General features: G+C 44.9%; 1 protein-coding gene across 2 annotated transcripts; it reads right to left on the reverse strand.

Annotated features, from left to right (window-relative positions):
- Nucleotides 1-12,743: 12,743 nt before the first annotated feature.
- DMRT2 (doublesex and mab-3 related transcription factor 2) lies at nucleotides 12,744-16,889 on the reverse strand. Of its 2 annotated transcripts, XM_054054478.1 has the most exons (4): nucleotides 16,623-16,889; nucleotides 15,798-16,153; nucleotides 15,615-15,717; nucleotides 12,744-14,074 (listed from the first exon to the last, which is right to left on the reverse strand). In XM_054054478.1, the coding sequence occupies exons 1-4, from the start codon at nucleotides 16,873-16,875 to the stop codon at nucleotides 13,017-13,019; spliced, it is 1,770 nt and encodes a 589-aa protein (XP_053910453.1). In that variant the 5' UTR covers nucleotides 16,876-16,889; the 3' UTR covers nucleotides 12,744-13,016. The 2 variants fall into 2 exon arrangements, with proteins under 2 accessions (XP_053910453.1, XP_053910454.1); XM_054054479.1 differs by lacking the exons at nucleotides 15,615-15,717; nucleotides 15,798-16,153; nucleotides 16,623-16,889 and adding an exon at nucleotides 14,671-15,548.
- Between the last annotated feature and the right edge of the window lie 665 nt (nucleotides 16,890-17,554).

Consider the following 17,554-nt stretch of genomic DNA (forward strand, 5'->3'; position numbering starts at 1 on the left):
ATGAGGAGTGTACATGGAAAGAGGCATCATCTTGTGTTTGGTTCAGATCATTGACAGAACCTACAGCAATTCCAGTATTTGAGGAGAAAATCAGGAAAGCAAGTAGGGAGGGTAAGGCACAAAGAAGATGGTCTATATACCACAAATAGCCCACAAAACAATATTTAGAATTTGCAAATTTAATTTTTAAACTTAAGCATCTATATAGTCTCTTTGTTTTCACACTAAGGCTTCTGTGGGACTATAAGTCTTCTGTGGAGATGTTCAAGTTCCCTATAAAAGAAGCCAGTTGCCATGGTCCCAATTTACCAGTGAAATAGGGAGCAACAGCAAGGGGCTGTAAAAATACACAACCCATTAAAATCGTGGCTGTCTCTGAAACTGGTAGAAGCAGGTTGGATTTAGTTGAATTCTGGGTCATATATGCTGTTTTGGCTAAACTAAGCTATTTAAGTGAGGTTAACACTGTCACTTTCAACAAAGAGTTGCCCAACAAGATAACCCACTTGTGTGTTATACTGTAGTGAGTATCTGTCATGGATACAGGCAAATGTCACATATCAACACCTTCATGGCTGGGAATGTCAGTAGTGGGAACCCTCTGCACACTGCCAGCAAAAACACTCTAGCCAAAGCTAGACAGTGACATGTAATTTGCTTTCTTGGGAATTCTCAAAAAGTTTATTCTCTTCCAGTCTGGAAGATGGCACAAACTTGAAATGCTGTCCTGTAATCAGCTACATTTTCGCCTAGACAGCAGTTAGCTGTAACTGTGTTCCTTTGGAGCAGGTGTATATTCATGCATAGCATGAATCACTGTTGGACTTGCCATCTCCAATCATAATATCCTTGAAAACTTTTATGCAAAGAAGGATTGAAGGTACGCTCAAGAATAGTTATTTCACAAGTCTGTTCTTTTAGAAGTTTTGACATATTAGTGCTGTTGCACTGCAGCTATTTTTAACTTACTTTACTGGCAATATCTGCAAATAACATTTCACCGTGCTAAAACCCGGTCTTTTTGTGATTAAACCTATTTGATAACAACATTGCTTCATAACCAGAAAGGTAAAATAATCTGGGAATGAAACTGCATAGGGCTTTTGGAGGCTGACATCTGAATGTATTTAGTGGAGAGGAAACTTTTTTTTTTTTACTTTCATTTCTTGCTTCTTTTATCCTTAAGCTCAGCAATAAACTAGCACTCTATGGTTAAAAAGTCAGGAGAACAGATGTATGGTACTAGTGCATCAGGATCTGTATTTCAACTATGGGGTGTAAATTATAAGGAAGTCCTTCCAAGAAGCATTGAGAGTATCGAGCTAGCTTTGTTGCAGTGATATTACAATGGCAAAGATGATGATTGTGATCATTATTATAGTCACTTGATTATACTAAAGTAAACACTTCAGTCAAAGTTCAGTGCTCACCATTCAGCCTGCCGCTTTTAGATTGAGTCCTGAAAAAATTTCACTGAGCACTGCACATTTTGCAGCATGTTTCAGTCAGCTCCAAGCTACTCTTCTTACCATGGGACTTGCTTGTCCCTTTTCTAACTCTGCAAAGCATTTGAAGGCCAAACTACATTACCAAGCACCGTGCAATAAATGTTGAGGGGTTTGGTGCTGGCAGCCACATGGTAAAGTGATTTCACACAGCTGCTTTCTTATCCCTGGCTTGTCTTTCACTCTTTTCATACACGTCCTATTTGAGGGGGAATACGTCTAGTGTCGAAACTAGTATGTCGAAACTTGTTTTTATTATACTTAGTTAAGGTTACGTTACCACAGTGGGTTAGGGGTGAGAGAAGAGAGTAAAAATGCTAGTGTTAAGTGTCTGGATGTGCCTCTGCCTCAGAGTGTGGTGCTGGGCAGAGCAGGAGACTATCCTCCACAGCCCATCTCAGCCACTGGAGACATTCCTGATGGTCACTTGACTACACCTCAGGACAAGTGCTTTGTCCTGGTCCCTCCTGCACCTTCCTTTACCCTGCTGTCCCTAGAAGCCACCTGAAATCAGGGCAGCAAAAGGTCCTTGCTCTTCCTTGAACTGCCATATCTCCTCCTCATGGGTTGGGGACCTGATAGTGTCCTTACAAAGTACTGTGAGATATCAGAGAAAACAAGGATACACAATGTTTGTCACTGAAGTCTGTCAACCATAGCAAGGTGTCTCTACCCTGTGTGGTGCTGGAGGAGGACCAAAAAGGCGAACAGGCTTTCTCAAAGCACATACCACAGGGAGATCTCTCCTGTTAGGCATGACACAATGCTGCCTCTGCCTAGAAAGATTGTCAGTGCTCTGGAAACCTGTATATGTTGTGCATAGACTAGGAGATTCTTGCATTACCTTCATAATCCAGTGAACTTTAGAGATGGATGTGCATTTTTAAGAATTTCACAGAATCACAGAATCACAAGGTTGGAAAGGACCCATTGGATCATCGAGTCCAACCATTCCTAACACACCCTAAACCATGTCCCTAAGCACTTCATCCACCCGTTCCTTAAACACCTCCAGGGAAGGCGACTCGACCACCTCCCTGGGCAGCCTGTTCCAGTACCCAATGACTCTTACTGTGAAGAATTTTTTTCTGATATCCAACCTGAACCTCCCCTGACGGAGCTTCAGGCCATTCCAATTTATTAGTCAGCATATGCTGCTTCTTAGCAGGAAGAAGTGGCACGCCAGGTTGCTAGCTTGACAGAAAACATGCAGGTGGAGCAACTGCATCAGCAAATCCAGCCTTTCATCTCCCCTCCCAGAAGCCAGTGCTTTAACTAGGCCTTTAACAAAAGCTTCATGGCACCAGGGATCCTGACAGTACAGTGACACTACATCACATCTGTCATTAATTGTGAAGTGCTCTTCTCCTACCTTGCAGGTGAGAAAGAGAGAGAGATTCATCAGCAGATTTGGTGGGAGCAGAACTGAGCCCTTGGGTCACAGCACACCTACAGAGGACCAGGGCCAAGACACTGCAGATCCCCTTACAGTGGTTTAGATCTTTGGGAAGTTATAACCCTTTTACTAAATACCCCATAGCAAATGGCCAAAGAACCAGCCCACAAACTCACCATTGAGTTGTCCAAAGAGGAAACAGATATCTTGTTTGCACAAGATATTGTCCTACTGCAGTCTGTAAGACTGGGCTGAAATATGGGAACCAACTCCTTGTTGTTCTAAACCAAGTTTTACAAAATTGACCCAGATTTGGAGTGACTAAGAGTAGCTCACCAGACATTGTTGGCCTTCTGAGATAGCTTTCTGAGATGCAATTCTTCTCTTGGGTAAAGTTTTTCTCAAAAAAACTCAGAATACCCAAATGTTCCCATGTATTATCATTCTACATGCTTCTTGTCTACTGGCTCCATGAATTTGAACTCGCTTCAGCTGGAGGGGACCAATGGAAAACATTGCAAGCTCCAGAATTGCTCTCTCTCCCTTGTAGGAATTGACCTGTATTTACCTCTCATTCAGACTACCAAGGCATCTATCTCCCTGCTGAAGCAAGAAGGGCTGGAAACGGTGATAGTTTCTACACCATCGATGCATTTCATTTGGCCTTTCAAAATTTAGAAGACTTTATTAAGCGGAAAGAGATTTGCAATATTGATGTGCTTTAATAATGGCTTGGCAAAAGTTAGCTTTCTCTTACATACAGGTACTGTCACCTGGAACATGCTGAACACAAGATTTATGGCCTTCCTTTTGGTCCAAACATCAGTCCCAATATTCACTAGATCTTCTTTTCATAGACTTCATTAGTAGTAAGACACACAGCGGATGGCACAGCAGATGGCCTTCATTTTCCCTCGACTTGAAGTCCAAGTCTCTGCATGTACCTCAGGTTTTTGCCTCATGGCTTTAATTTCCCAGACACTTTAGTACATTTGCTTAACAGAAGAATGCATTTCCTCAACATAAAACAACAGCAAGGACAGAACAGTCCAAATAACTGTAGGAAGGAATGAATCAAATCAGCTGCATAATAAAACACCATCATAGGATTGAGTTAGTCTTTTTTTTTTCTTTTCTACTTGAAGGTTTTAGCCACATTTTGAAAGCTCTTGAGCAAACCAATGGTATGCCAGTTTGAAGATAAAACATTTCCATTTAAGCGTGTTCAGGCATGCAGCTGTAGAATGCACCATGCAAGCATTTTGGAGACCTGCATTCTGGACTCAGATGTTAACTCCAAACAAGTACCAGAAAGCACAGTCTTTTAGAAATGATTGGAACTACTTTTGCTGAAAACTTTCATTCTGTCAGAATACTTGTCTCTTCTCACAAGTGACTGTGTTGAGATAAACATCTCTGCTTCATCTTTGACAGCAATGGAAATTGGGCCAATTATAACTGCAGGTTGAAAGGCTGAACCTTTTATCCTACTCTTACGGTCTTTCCTGAAATAACATGTCAGAGGAACATTCATAATTGTAATGTATTCCATACATTTTCTGGTATAATCAGTACACAGGAGACTCTTCGGATGTGCAGTCACTAGGGAGCAGTGCCTACCTTGTTTTGACTCAGATGCAGTATGATCTTTACCCTTTGCTGTAAATTGGCTCAGAGCACATCTTTATGTGTCAGTTTTGCCTACTCACTTTCAGATGTTACCAGCTCCCAGTGCTATGGAACTGCTTTGGAGTACATGTGATTTTCATTTTACACATTTTTCTGTTCCTTCATATGCCCAAATGAAAAATCCATCGTTTAGGGACATTACATGGATTTATGATACTCCCTGGTGGGACTTTGCATTCAGAACCTAATGAATGGATTATCCTCATCCACATGTGGCATTTCCCAGCTGTGGGAGACACGTTACTATTCCTTGTTTATTTTGCAGCTTCTACACAAGAATACTGGTTGCTTTGTAGAATGCCTTTACAAGTCACTCTGGTGTAGGTTGCTCTGCAACACAAATACCCAATCCTAAGCACAAGTAGTGCCTGTACTCATCTGCTGCCGTGTGTGAAGGGAAACTCAGCACTTGTGTTAGAATCGTCACTGGTGTGTACTAGACAGAAGGGTATATCATGTGTTACAGGAAAGAAGGAGCTTAGAAAGGTATATAAGATTAAATGTGTGGGATATGATGACAGGGAAAGCAAACAAACATTTCTCTAGACTGGTTTCCCAAAACATTTTGTGTCCAATTTGCGCCTCTCCACTTTTGAAATTTTCAGGAACATTTGCAAATAGCAGCTGTCTCAACGACAGCAAATTCAACAACTATCACAGATACAGTCAGCTGAATAGAGAAAATATACTTTACAGATGTCTTCATGCCAGGGAAAAAAAGTGGTAGGAAAAGCCCTATTTTTATTAGTTGGGCTACAGAGAATCCGACTCAAAGACATACTTCTGCTGGAACCTCAGCTTTAAGCAGTGTATCACTTGTGGAAAGACTTGATTTGCAAATGATTCGTTGTTCAAGTTGAGTGCCTAGTAAAAGCTAAAGCAAAACCAGCTAAGAACATGCCTGTCAGTCTCCCACTTCTCCTGTACCTGCTGGAATGATACCAACCCCTGTCCACCAAGTGTGTGCTTCAGTCCTGTGGGAAGTGAGGTGTGAGCTTCTGTGCAGTGAGCAGTAAGAAACAGGGGGTGCAAAGATAAGCTCTGCTTTTCTACTGCTTTGCAGAAGGTCCCCTTGCCCCTTCCCATACTGCTTCCACAAACAAGACAACTCTGGGCACACTGCATGGCTGTAACACCAGAGGCTGAACCAAGACATTGCTACAGGAACCCTGTTGTTAACGTGTATGTTTTCCTTTCTGTAAGCCAAGACGTATTCCTGGTTGCCATAAATTACAGAAATTCATGCACTCAGCATAACCTTCTGCTCATACCTTCCACTGTTAGACTGAAACCCATTTATGGTTAGCTACATCATCATTGCTTTGAGGTTAAATTATCACAAATAGTGCCCACAGCCTCATGGATTTACTTTCAGTTGTTCTTAGTTCAAAATCCATGAGTCACTCTTCTCTAATTCTAAGCAAGGAATTTAATAGACTGAAGAAAATGGTTTTATCCCAAAAAATTTTTCCTCTCACTTCTTTGCATTGCAGAGCCTCAGCCTTAAGTGTCCGTACCCAGCAGAGCGTGCTCCCTTACTGCTACATCTGCAAACTGTTAGCCAGAAATTGCTACTTGCACAGGACATAACAGCTTTGTAAGCAAGCAGCTTTGCGTTGGCCAATACTCTACTGTCTGAAAAAAAAACTGAAAAAGCTCTGTCAGGGTGCCCCATACACCTGCATGAGGACAGCTAGTTACCCTCTGTGGCCAGGCCACTGCTCAGGCCATGGCTGTCCTCTCCTGCCCTGCTGGGGCAGGTGTTGTGGGAAGTGTGAAGGTGCCAGGCCCTCTACATTGCCCCACAACCATTCCCCTCCTTCTCAAAGGCCAGCAAGGAAAAAGTAGAAATCAGGTGGGGCTGATCCACCAGCCACTGGGTAGAACCCTCCCTGTCAATATGGTCTTGGGTTTTGTGTGCCTTCCTGCTACACCAAGACAGTTTCCCAAAGTGACCAGGCTACTAGGTCCCACCAGGCACATACTGGAGGGAGGTTAAGGACAAAGTGATTCTGATATGAAGACCTTTGTTCCTTCATTCGAATTCTAGACCGGTTTGACAAAGTTAGAACAGAAATCATTTTAATATATGATAAGACTTCAGTTTTCTCTGTCCATTTCTATGAATTAAAAGGGAAGGCATGGTGAGTAATGAGGTGGACACTATGTTTGAAGCTGAAGGAACTCAGCCCTTCCTAACATAGGGATTTTTAGTCACGCTCTACAAAACTACATCATGTTGAGCCTGTGCTGAAGTTTTAGCATCACCTTAATCTAAGGTTTGTTGTACAACTGTTTGTTGTTATGCTTTCAGAATTCCACAATTATTCTTTTCAGACCCTGCAGTCCTAAAGTCGTAGCAAGTCATTTCTTTTTCCACGTACGCCATTATGAATCTAGTATATCGCAGAATCCCACTTAACAGAGGGAAGCTTATTTAATCCTAGTGCAGATGACAGTAGTATTGTGTGATGCATATTGAGTCTGAGTGACCCTAGCGGATAACACTGACTTGGCTGGAAGGCGGCAGTGTGCTCTTTGGCAACAGTGGCCAGCAGCATCCTGGTCTGCGTTTGGCAGGGTGTTGTCAGCATATGGAGGGAGGTGATCCTTCCTTTCTATTAGACCCAGTGAGACACATACAAAGTAGCGTGTCTAGTGCTGGGCTCCCCAGTACAAAATTACATACTGGAGTGAGTCTATCAAAGGTGTCTTGCAGGTGATGGAGAGATTGGAGCATCTCTTGGATGAGAAAAGGCTGAGAAAGTGAGGGCTATTAAGTCTGGTGAATAAATGTCTCATGGGGGATCTTGTCACTATGCATAGATAGTGGGAGCAAAGATAGTGGGAAAGAGAAACTGGAATTAAAGAATACAGACCTTGTAGTGAAGACACAAGAAGAGACAACAGACACCAGAATACAAGAAAATCCGTCTAAACAGAATAACTTTTTTTCCTGTGCAGGTGATTAGACTCTGGAACATGCCGCCCAAAGTGGTGTCTCCATCCCTAGAGGTATTCAAATCCAACTGAACATAGCCCTCAGCAACCTGATGTGACCTACTTTCTACGGGCAGGAGTGGGACTGGGTGCTCTCCACAGGTGTGATCCAGCCTTGGTACCACTGCAGTTCTACGCTACAGTTCTATCACATAGCACTGAGTTCTAATTAGTGAATGTGTTTGAGGATATACTAGAGGAAGTACTACTGCTTCTACAAGTTCAGAGAATAACAAATGCAAATAAAGTTTCTAAATTAACTTAAAGATTAAATAGTGTGATTTTCCACACAGTTAAGTGTTAGACTCCTGTACATTTCTCACCTTCAAGTCACTTACTAAGATCTTCTGATGATCTTTTTCACCTCTCCATTCATGCTCACACTGCTGAAATTCTAAAATTATAGAATCATAGATTGGTTTAGGTTGGAAGGGATCTTGAAGATCATCTAGTCCCAACCCCCCTGTCATGGGCAGGGACATATCACACTAGATCAGGTTGCCCAACGCCCCATCCCACCTGTTGCTGAACACTTCCAGGAAGGGGACATCCACAACTTCTGTGGGCAACCTGTTCCAGTGTCCTATCACCCTCATAGTGAAGAATTTCTTCCTCATGTCTGATCTAAATCTTCCCCCTTCCAATTTTAAGCCATTACCCCTCATCCTATCACTACATGCTCTTATAAAAAGTCCCTCCCCAGCTTTCTTGTAGCCCCCTTCGGGGTTCTGGAAGGTCACTGTAAGGTATTCCTGAAGCCTTCTCCTCTCCAGGCTGAACAACCCCAACTCTCAACTTGTTCTCATAGGTTTACTGTCTGTGTTCATGATTGCGATCTTTCTAAATCTGTGAAATGTGGTCTTTCTAGATCCAACAACTCTATGACTACTTACAGCATCTTTCCAAAGACAACCAGCTCCCAGTGTGCTTTTCATGACCCACACGCAAGCCATCTGTGAAGATGGATGGTTCACCCATGTTTTCCAACTGATTTAGGAAAGTGGAGCCTGGCCATGACCAACTCAGGTAGGAAGATTTTTGTGTAGAAGTAAAATGAGTAGGTGAAAAGAGGGAAGGGTGTAATGGATGCCATTATTTGCTCTTGATACACAAATATAGAAACCATATATCACACATAGTACTACTTAAATCTACCTGTTCCCTGTCTAACTGGTTTGCCAGGGAATGAGAAAAAAATCGTCACCATTTTAAACCCAGAATTGACCAATTACAGTGAGATATAGATGCAGAGGCTGTCAGACAGACAGTGTGACTGTGAAATCTGGCATTCCTAAAACCTTTGAATTCTTCTAAATTTACTTCTAGACTCCATTTTACAAGAATAAATGCATAATTAGTAAGCTCCACTTGATATATGCTTGCCTATGCAGATTTTCACTTTTTCTTGGGTGGATTTTAGCTGTAATTATTTTTTACAAGAATTGGGGAAAGGGGTCACTGCACTCATTCAATGTAATTGTTCGTTTTTCCAGTTCTTCCAACGTAACAGAATGTGAGAATCACTCCTTTCTTTTCTGCTTCTCACTGTGGATGTTCTTGTTTGTCAGCAAAAACTAGACACAGCAGTGTGTCCTGTGGTAATACACAAGTTAGACAGTAAATTTTTATTCCAGAGACAGAAGCACCCTCATATCCATGCGAAGTTTAGAATGCTGAGCTCAGTGTTAGGGGTAGTGTACTCAGTTTGTGACAATGGAGCAGCGCCAGCATCAGCCCCTGTACTGCACGCAGTGGGTCACAGTAACAGCAGCACTCACTGGCCCTGGGCTACCAAGTCCAAATGACAACAAAAGGGATGGCCTCAGCCCATTAACCTGATTTCTGATCTATTTCTGGGCAGAAAAGTCATTGCAGCTTGTTCAAGTAGAGCTGATGCTGGGGACAGGAAAAGAGGGAACTCGTGATTTTGAACGTTTTTTTCCAATTTACATGTTTTCATTATTTATGAAGAGAGATGCTTCCGCCCATAAAACATCAACTGGTTCCTGTCTCCCTCTTCACACTGACATTCCTGCCACTGTTTTCTGCCTGCCCACACACGCTTCCCCAGCACCTCTCTTACATAAGTCACAGTTTGTCTTGGTTTCAATGCAAGCAAACAGAAAAAGGCTGATCATTGCTATCTGAGTTAAGGAAGCACTATGTGTACCTTATGCTGTTCAGCTGGCAGAAGCTTGGGGAAGGAACTTAGTGACACAGTGGGAACCTCATCCATGATGGGCAGTAGTTTCTGTTGCCAGCTTTCAACCATGGTCAGCCAAATGGAAAGTGTTGGTTACAAGAACTGAAAGGTTTGATCATGCAGAACTAGCTGCAAAATCAAAATGAAAACACACTTCCCTGTTTTACACTTAAAATAAAGAAATGGAGACAGTGTCAAATTCTCTAATTCCAGAACAATAGCAACTGGGAGTTGGTTAGTGTTCAGCCTTCAAGGACTTAACTCTATGGAGACTTGTGTATTAACAGCAAGCCAAAAAATCTACTTGTTTTTATGATCCCAAGGAGATGTGGATCTCAGACTGCAACATTCAGAGGAGTCTTTGTCACAGCAGAAGGGCAAGCAGATAGCACAGGGTTAAGTCTTGTTTCTAGGCCAGAATGCAAAAGCAGGCATTTCAATATTGACATCAGCTGAATGACTTGTCCCAATTATCCAGCCTCCTCACCCAAACTTTGTGCACCGAGCTATCTCAGGCCCAGCAGCTTGATGTACTTATTCAAAGACATCAAAGACAAATGACAGTTTTAAGGCAGGCCTTGCAGCAAGCCAGCAGTGTGCTGCTGCAGTTGCCTTCGGGAAGCCAGCATCTGAGAGAAACCCAGCAATCCATACCCACTGAGAAGGTACTCTTCCCCCTACCCACCACAGTCCTTGTCTCAGTCTCCTGTGCCACACGAGGGAGATGCACTGCCATTGCAGCAGCTATCAATAGCCTATCCCTTCTTCAAGCTATCCACCATAGTCCATTCCTTGCCACTAGGCCAGGTAGCAAGCCAGGTATTGTCTGGGATACTATTAATTTCTAGTTCTATATGCGTACACATATCTGCACAACTATAAAAACTTTTTTCTCAGCATGCATATGAAAGGCTCGCGGTTCCAACAAGTAGTTGGTTGTCTCTGACAGCAACACCAGCCAGGTTTTGCATTTTGCACACCAAGTGAATAATTGTTCTTTGTACTCTTCTCCACAACTATTTTGTGCTCTATTGTCAGCACAGGTTCTTGACCTCCTGCCCCAAACATAAAGCTGAGCTTACCAACAAGCATGTTTCACTGTCAGAAGGGGATCAGAAGGGAAATACAACCTGATGTTATCCATGAGCACAGCGTATAGCTGCCTCTTGTACTCAGACAAAACCAGTCATGCTGTACAGGAGAAAAAGGTACCTACACATCCAACAAACACCACAAAAATGGTATTTAAGAAGCAGGAAGCATAAAGCAGCACAGGATATTATAACAGCTGACTTACCATCAGGGAGACACTGCCTAGCAGTAAGTACTGGGCCATCTCAGAGCAACGACTTCTCCTCTTCTCCACGAGTTTGCACAGCTGCACCAGCACACGTACCAAGTAGCTACTTCTGCTCTGTAGAAGCACATGGCTGGAAGAGGCAAGAGCGCTATACATCCTCTGCAAAGGTATGTGAGGAAACTCACACACTGTGTATACGTGATCTCACTCAAGCTACTAATCATCCTCCCCATGAACAATACCCTTTATACACATTTTTAACAAAGGAAAGAAATAAACGACCTGAGTTTAACAAGTTTTCAAGGTGCATGAGAGGTAAGGTCCATGGTATATGAAATATACCATATTGTATATGAAATAAATATATACCATATGGTATATGAAATATACCATAGGGAGAAATAGCTAATTGAACTTAAGCAAAATAAGTAACAGCAAGACAGGGTAGCTAGATGCTGATTCCAGTAAGAGTAGTTTGTAAAGTGAAGCAAACAATTGGTCCAAGTTTCAGATCACAAGTCAAATTTTTTCCAATAGTAATAGAAATGTCATTTCTCTTCTGATGATTTGGATCCCAACAATGCTACCTGGAACATAGATAGATTATGTGTACATGTGTGTTTATATATATATATATGTCTACATTAGTGAATGGTATATCTTTAAGAGTTTGTTCAGCTCAGCTGTTTTTTTTCCTTAGAAAATAATAAAAATTAAGAACAAACCACAGCTCCTGTTAACTGTCTTGAACACCATCTGCAGGACAAAAAGGTTAAGGAAAGAAGGTAACCGAGGGATTACTGCTTAAAATTAGACATGACAACTATAAGATGTTACTTACAAACCCACAAATTTAGAAAGATTCAAACTCAGTCATAATGAGAGCTGGTAACACTTTTTCCTACAATTTTCAGGGCATTTCAGGTTGATGCGTAAATTCTCCTGGTTAACCTCCTTTATTTCTGCTATCCCTGCTAAAAGGCACAGAATTACAAAACCCAGAGATCGTTACCTGATTTCTCATTAGCAGTGATGATCCTGTGCATCGTTTTTACAGCCCAAGGGTTGTTTCAATTACCACAACGCAAGAATCTCAGACTCTGCCCGATTAAAGGTGAAAAGTTTTCAGAAGTGAACTATTCTAGGGGGTCAAAACTCTGAGTAAAGTCAGCTGAACATTAAAATTAAAAAAAAAAAAATTAAAAAAAACCTTACTTCTTATTCAAAAACTTAATTTTAAAAATGCTAACTTTTTATCCAAAATCTAGCCAGAGCCTCTCTCCTCAAATCCAGTTTAGTAACTCTCCCACTTTAGGAACAGAAGCTTTTATAGAGAGGTGTGGAATAAACCAATCCTTTACACTAGCATGCACTCCCCCTTCAGAATAAGAAAGGTATTTGGAATATGATCCAAACCTCACTTAAGTTAACAGAAAAAGTATTGAGAATTCGCAGTAGCCTACGTGTACCATTTTTACTTCTCTTAGTTACTGGAAGTTCTAAGTAGAAATGACCACTTACCCCACCAGGATTACTAGTAAGTACACTGATAGCAACAGACAAAAGGATAAGTTTATTCTGAAAGTAGGGCACACTCGTTTGTGAGACAGCAGAGACAAAACAGAGACCAGGAATGCGTCTGTGCTTGCAGATAATCTCATTTTATTGAACGGTTTGAAGTGCTGCTTAAAATAACACCACTTAACAGTCTGCACATGCAGTTTCAATTTTAAAAAATTAAATATATCAATTTTTTCAGAAGATAAAACATGCATATTTATATACATCATTTTGAGACAAAAGAAAGAATTACCATTTACAACAGAATATCCCCTTTATACGCCTTTTAAGTGACAAGGCAGGCAGTAGCACTTCTGCAAAAGGCAAAGCATATAAACTCTCTACACTGAAGGTATAGTTTATTCATTGAGAGACATTAGCAACTGCAGATGAAGGACGTTTAAGGATGGATTCAACTGAGAATGACAGTGGCTCAGTTGCTGAAAGTTTTGTTGTGGCCTGTTTAGCCCCAAAGAAGTCTCTCGTGCATTTGTCTACTGTAAACTTGTATTTTTGATTCTCTTTAATAGCAGATTCTCTGTATTTCTTAGAAGCATCTTCAAAAGTCTCTTTCACAAATGATGTTCTCAACTCTGTTCCTGACCTGTCAGGAAATGTTTGGTGGAAGAGTGACTGAAACGGATTGTATTTGAGCAGTGCAGTGGGCTTGGTACTGTCTTTGTTGATCTTGCTTAATACCTGTTCCTGAGGAGCCAGAGATTCCTTCTCAGAAATCTGAGAGAAGGTCCTTTTTGGAGGAGAAAAAGCTGACCTCTCACGAGCTTCCTGAGGAAGGCATGGCATATCATTACACGACTGCTGAACATCTTGCATAGGGGTCAGAATAAGTGAATTTTCCAGTTTCGGAGACATGATATTGTGCTCAGTGTTTGCACAGTCCTGACTTTGTGAGATCTTGGCATCCCAACCTGCCCCCGGTCTGAGAGCTTGGACAGTAGTAGCATTTAACAGGCACTGCTGGTAAAGGAGAGCATCACTAATGGGACTGGATTTTGGCCACACTAAGAACCTAGAAGACAGGGGATACTGCCTGTAGGTAGTAGCTACACTGACATTTGAAGAAATTAGTTCCATGTTGCTGGATCCTGAGTACTGCATGGTTAGATCAAGGCAAGCTGGTAAAAAATTGCAAAGCTCCTTGTTAGGAGTATCAACCTGAGTAGTGTTGAAGGCTGTTTTATACGAGTTGTATTCAGTTCCATGCACCACGCGGTTAGGGAGAAAAAGGGCAGCTGCTTGTGCAGCTTCCATCATCTCCCTCTCTTTATATTCTCTCTCTAGCATAATATTCTCCAACTCTTTATCAGCAAAAGCCCGTCTCTTTCTCATCCTGTCACTCACAGGAGGTGGCAAGGGTGAATTCCCTCCCAGGTAAGGGTCTGTTGGAATAGGACGGTAACCTAAAACAACAAAGCAGCATTAGGAATGAAGTCGCATAAGAAAAACATCAAAGGTGTGTTTGCAAAAGAGCTCCTTCTGGAGCCAGCCCCACCAGGGCCAAGCACTTCCTACAAACTCTGGACACCGTCAGCTCCCACTGCAGTCGCTGTGCCACAGAGACGTAGCTCCCTGTGCCGTCAAGGACATTCACTACAAATTCCTCGACGCAGGCAAGTAAGCCCTGCTCCACCGACATGTATAGTCTCCTTCAAATCTAGCCGATTAGTAATCTTAAAAAGCAATTCCAAAACAGACCATTGAGGGGAGGGGAAAAAAAAAGAAAAATAAAAGAAAAAAAGGCAAAACTCTGCTGTGTGTTATGACTAGCTTTGCGTCATGCAGTTTAAGGAGATAACCATCGGTTTTTAACAAATACAGGAAGTATTCAAGTATTTTACTTCTTCAGAACTAAGAGAAATTTGATAAAACATAGCAATCCAGTCTCCAGTATACTCGGTTACCAGACTAACTCAATTAATGTAATGTAGCTGACAGGGTCCAATCCTGTTTGCTCTACCCAGACAAGTAATCCCATTGAAATAATGGAACTACTTACATGAGTAATAGGAACAGGGTTTTACTTGTTTTCACTCCCAGTTCTCTCCCACAGGTTTCCCCATTTCCAAAGAAGATCTCTATACCTACAGCTGATGCCTTTTCTATTCTCTAAAGATGAATTACTAGATACACATTGCTATAGCTGACAGAAAATTCCAAGGAGAACTAGGAGAAAAGGAAAAGAAAGATAAGTTAGAAGAAAGAATACAAAAGAGATATTTGTAAAGAGTAGATGAAAACCAGAGGTTTCTAACTTGACAAAATTTTAATTGCGCTTGCACAGGCAAGGAAAAGAGATTTCCTTTTGTTTGGGGGAGGCGAGCTAGATTTGAGAACTGGAATTCTTTACAGGGCTACTGCTTGGAAAGTGGTTAAAGCAGACACAAAAATAAATTTAGACACGATCTGAAGAGGCGGCGGGGAACAAAAATACACCCTGTCAGTAGAACATCATTCTTCCACAGTTAATGTTTTCGACAGGAAAGAAAAAAAAAAAAAAGAAGGAAAAGAGCAGCCTATTACGCATCTCTTAACAGTGATATTGCAGCAAACGGGGCTGCCGTGTTACGGGTTCAGAACAAAAGACAAAAAAAACCCTCCGCATTAATTGATTGACTCGTTTGCTGGTAAAAACGCCCGCGAATAAATTACCCGGCACTGCAAAACGCTGCCGGGTAGTCATGTAAAAAGAATGTCAGCTTGTAACAGTAACTCTCAAATTTCAAATTACTGTTGCCAACATCTTGGGCATTACTGGGAAGGGAGGTGCGGACAGACACGACACTGAAATTCTGCCACATCGGTTCCAGCCAGGAAGGGCAGGAGCCTCTGTGGACAACGTTATTTCGGGGAGACACCGCCGAGTTCCAGGCGTTTTCCTGGGTCAGAGCGGGGCGTCCCCGCTGCTGGGGCGGCGTGCGGAGGGGCCGGGAATGCGCTCACCTTCCAGGATGCTCTTGGCCAGGAGGCTGGGAGTCCGGACATGCCTCTGGTAGGCGGCTTTGCGCTCCAGGCTCGCCTGCTTCCCCGCCAGTCCCTTCTTGTCCTAGGAGAGCGATCGGGTGGCGCCGTCAGCGCCGGTGCCGCCCGGGCGGTGCCGCCCCGTCCCGCCCGGTCCCCGCTCACCTCGGTGGCTTGTTGCCGTCGGAGCGCCACCTGGGCCGCCATCACCCGCTGCCGCTCCACCACCAGCAGGCAGTTGGCGCACTGGCAGTCCCGCCAGCGGCAGAACCGCTTGTGCCCTTTCAGGCAGGACACCACGCCGTGGTTGCGGCACCGGGCGCACTTGGGCGTGCGGCTCAGCTTCCGCGGCTCGCCGCGCCGCGGGGCCGCCGCCTCCTCGCCTTCCTCTTCTTCCTCCTCCTCCTCATCCCCCGGGACGGCGCTGCCGCGCGGCGCCGCGGGGGCCTCGGACGCCTCCCCCTCCACGCTCTCCACGTCGATCTCCCACTCGGCGACGGCGCGTCCCTCGGCCATGGCTCCTGCAAGAGAGGGGTCAGCCCGCGCGCCCCATCGGGGAGCCACGCTCGGGATGTCACCTTCCCCCTCGCCGTCTGCTTCGAGCCTCTTCCCCAGGCCCCGCGCGGGGCTCGGTTAGGCCCCTGCGGCCACTTCTCCCCCCTCCCTGGCTCGCCGGGGACCGGCGCTCGCCCGCCGCGGGCAGCAGCGCATCTCCGGCGGCGGAGGATGCGGGAGGAGCCGCCCCGGGGCGATGCTCCGCGCCTCAGGGCCGCGGGACTCTCGAGCCTTGGCAGGGGCTCGTTTATTTCAGCACCCTGACATCCCTCTTGCCCTCTGCCTTCAGACTGAGGGGTCCGGCAGGGAACACCTGGGCTTCACCCACCGCCGGTGCCCCCCCCCATCAGGGGCTCCTGGAGCTCTCTGCACGGCAGAAGCAGAGCCTTCGGACCTCCACCTCCTCCCATCCTTCCTCCCGCACTTCGCACTTACCCGAGCTCAGCGCCCGAGGACCGCGGGCACCACGCAGCCCCTCCGCTCCCCGCAGAGTCCCCTCCACACAACGAGGGGGGCAGGAGAGGACCACGATCCCGGGACGCGGTGCCGTCGAGGGATATTGCCCCGTCGCAGAGGCGGGCCGTGCGTGGCTGTGGGATGCCCGCTCGCCGCAACGGCGCTGGGACTGACCCCCGCCTCGCCCACGCCGCGGCCCCGCCGCGTTATCAGCGCCGCCCGCGCCGCCCATTGGGCCCGCGCAGCGCCGCGCCCGCTCTGATTGGCCCGCGCCGCCTCCCGCCCTCCCCCCACTCGCCCGTGGGTGCGGGCAGGCGTGGGGCGCGGGGGGGGGGGGAGGAACCAGAGCCGGGGGACGGGGGGGTCCCTTAACTTTACGACAAAAAAGAGGGGGGGGGGGAAGAAGGAGAAAAACGCCGTGAAGACCGTGATAGTGACCGCTGAGAAACCAGCCCCACGGGCAAGCGGCGTCTCGCTGACCGGGAAGCGTGGGTTCGAAAGGCTGAAACAGCCGCCGCGTTTTTTCGTTTGAGGTCGTTCGCGTTGCGCTCCGCGCGTACTGAAGGCACCCGCGGCTTCTTTTCGAGCCTGAAAGCGCGACGGAATCGGTGCTGTCTCCCCGCCCTGTCGGCAACTAAAGCGAAGAAAAATATTCGTTTATTTTTTAGCATTCCCTTTCCGTTTTCTACCGTTCACTGAGCTGTTGAGTAACTGTCCCCCGTCCCGGCCTTGTTCCTGCTCTTCGGGAATCGGGGAATGCCCCTGGTCTCCCAAAACAGGGAACAATCGAAATTGTAACGTTCGAAGTCTCTGCTGTGCGGACAAAATACACCTCGGTCTCATTCAGCACCGAGCAGGGAAAGAGAGAGTGGATTTAAACATTATCTCCGGGAAAAAAATAATGCGGGAAA

The sequence above is a fragment of the Cuculus canorus genome, chromosome Z, assembly GCF_017976375.1.
Source record: "Cuculus canorus isolate bCucCan1 chromosome Z, bCucCan1.pri, whole genome shotgun sequence".
NCBI classification, from domain to species: Eukaryota; Metazoa; Chordata; class Aves; order Cuculiformes; family Cuculidae; genus Cuculus; species Cuculus canorus.

Coding starts and splice junctions, on each gene's coding strand:
- DMRT2 (XM_054054478.1), bottom strand. CDS start 16,875: ATGGGCGGCGCGGGCGGCGCTGATAACGCGGCGGGGCCGCGGCGTGGG. Junction 16,154..16,622: donor TCCTCGGGCGCTGAGCTCGG/GTAAGTGCGAAG, acceptor CCTCTCTTGCAG/GAGCCATGGCCGAGGGACGC. Junction 15,718..15,797: donor GACGGCAACAAGCCACCGAG/GTGAGCGGGGAC, acceptor TCGCTCTCCTAG/GACAAGAAGGGACTGGCGGG.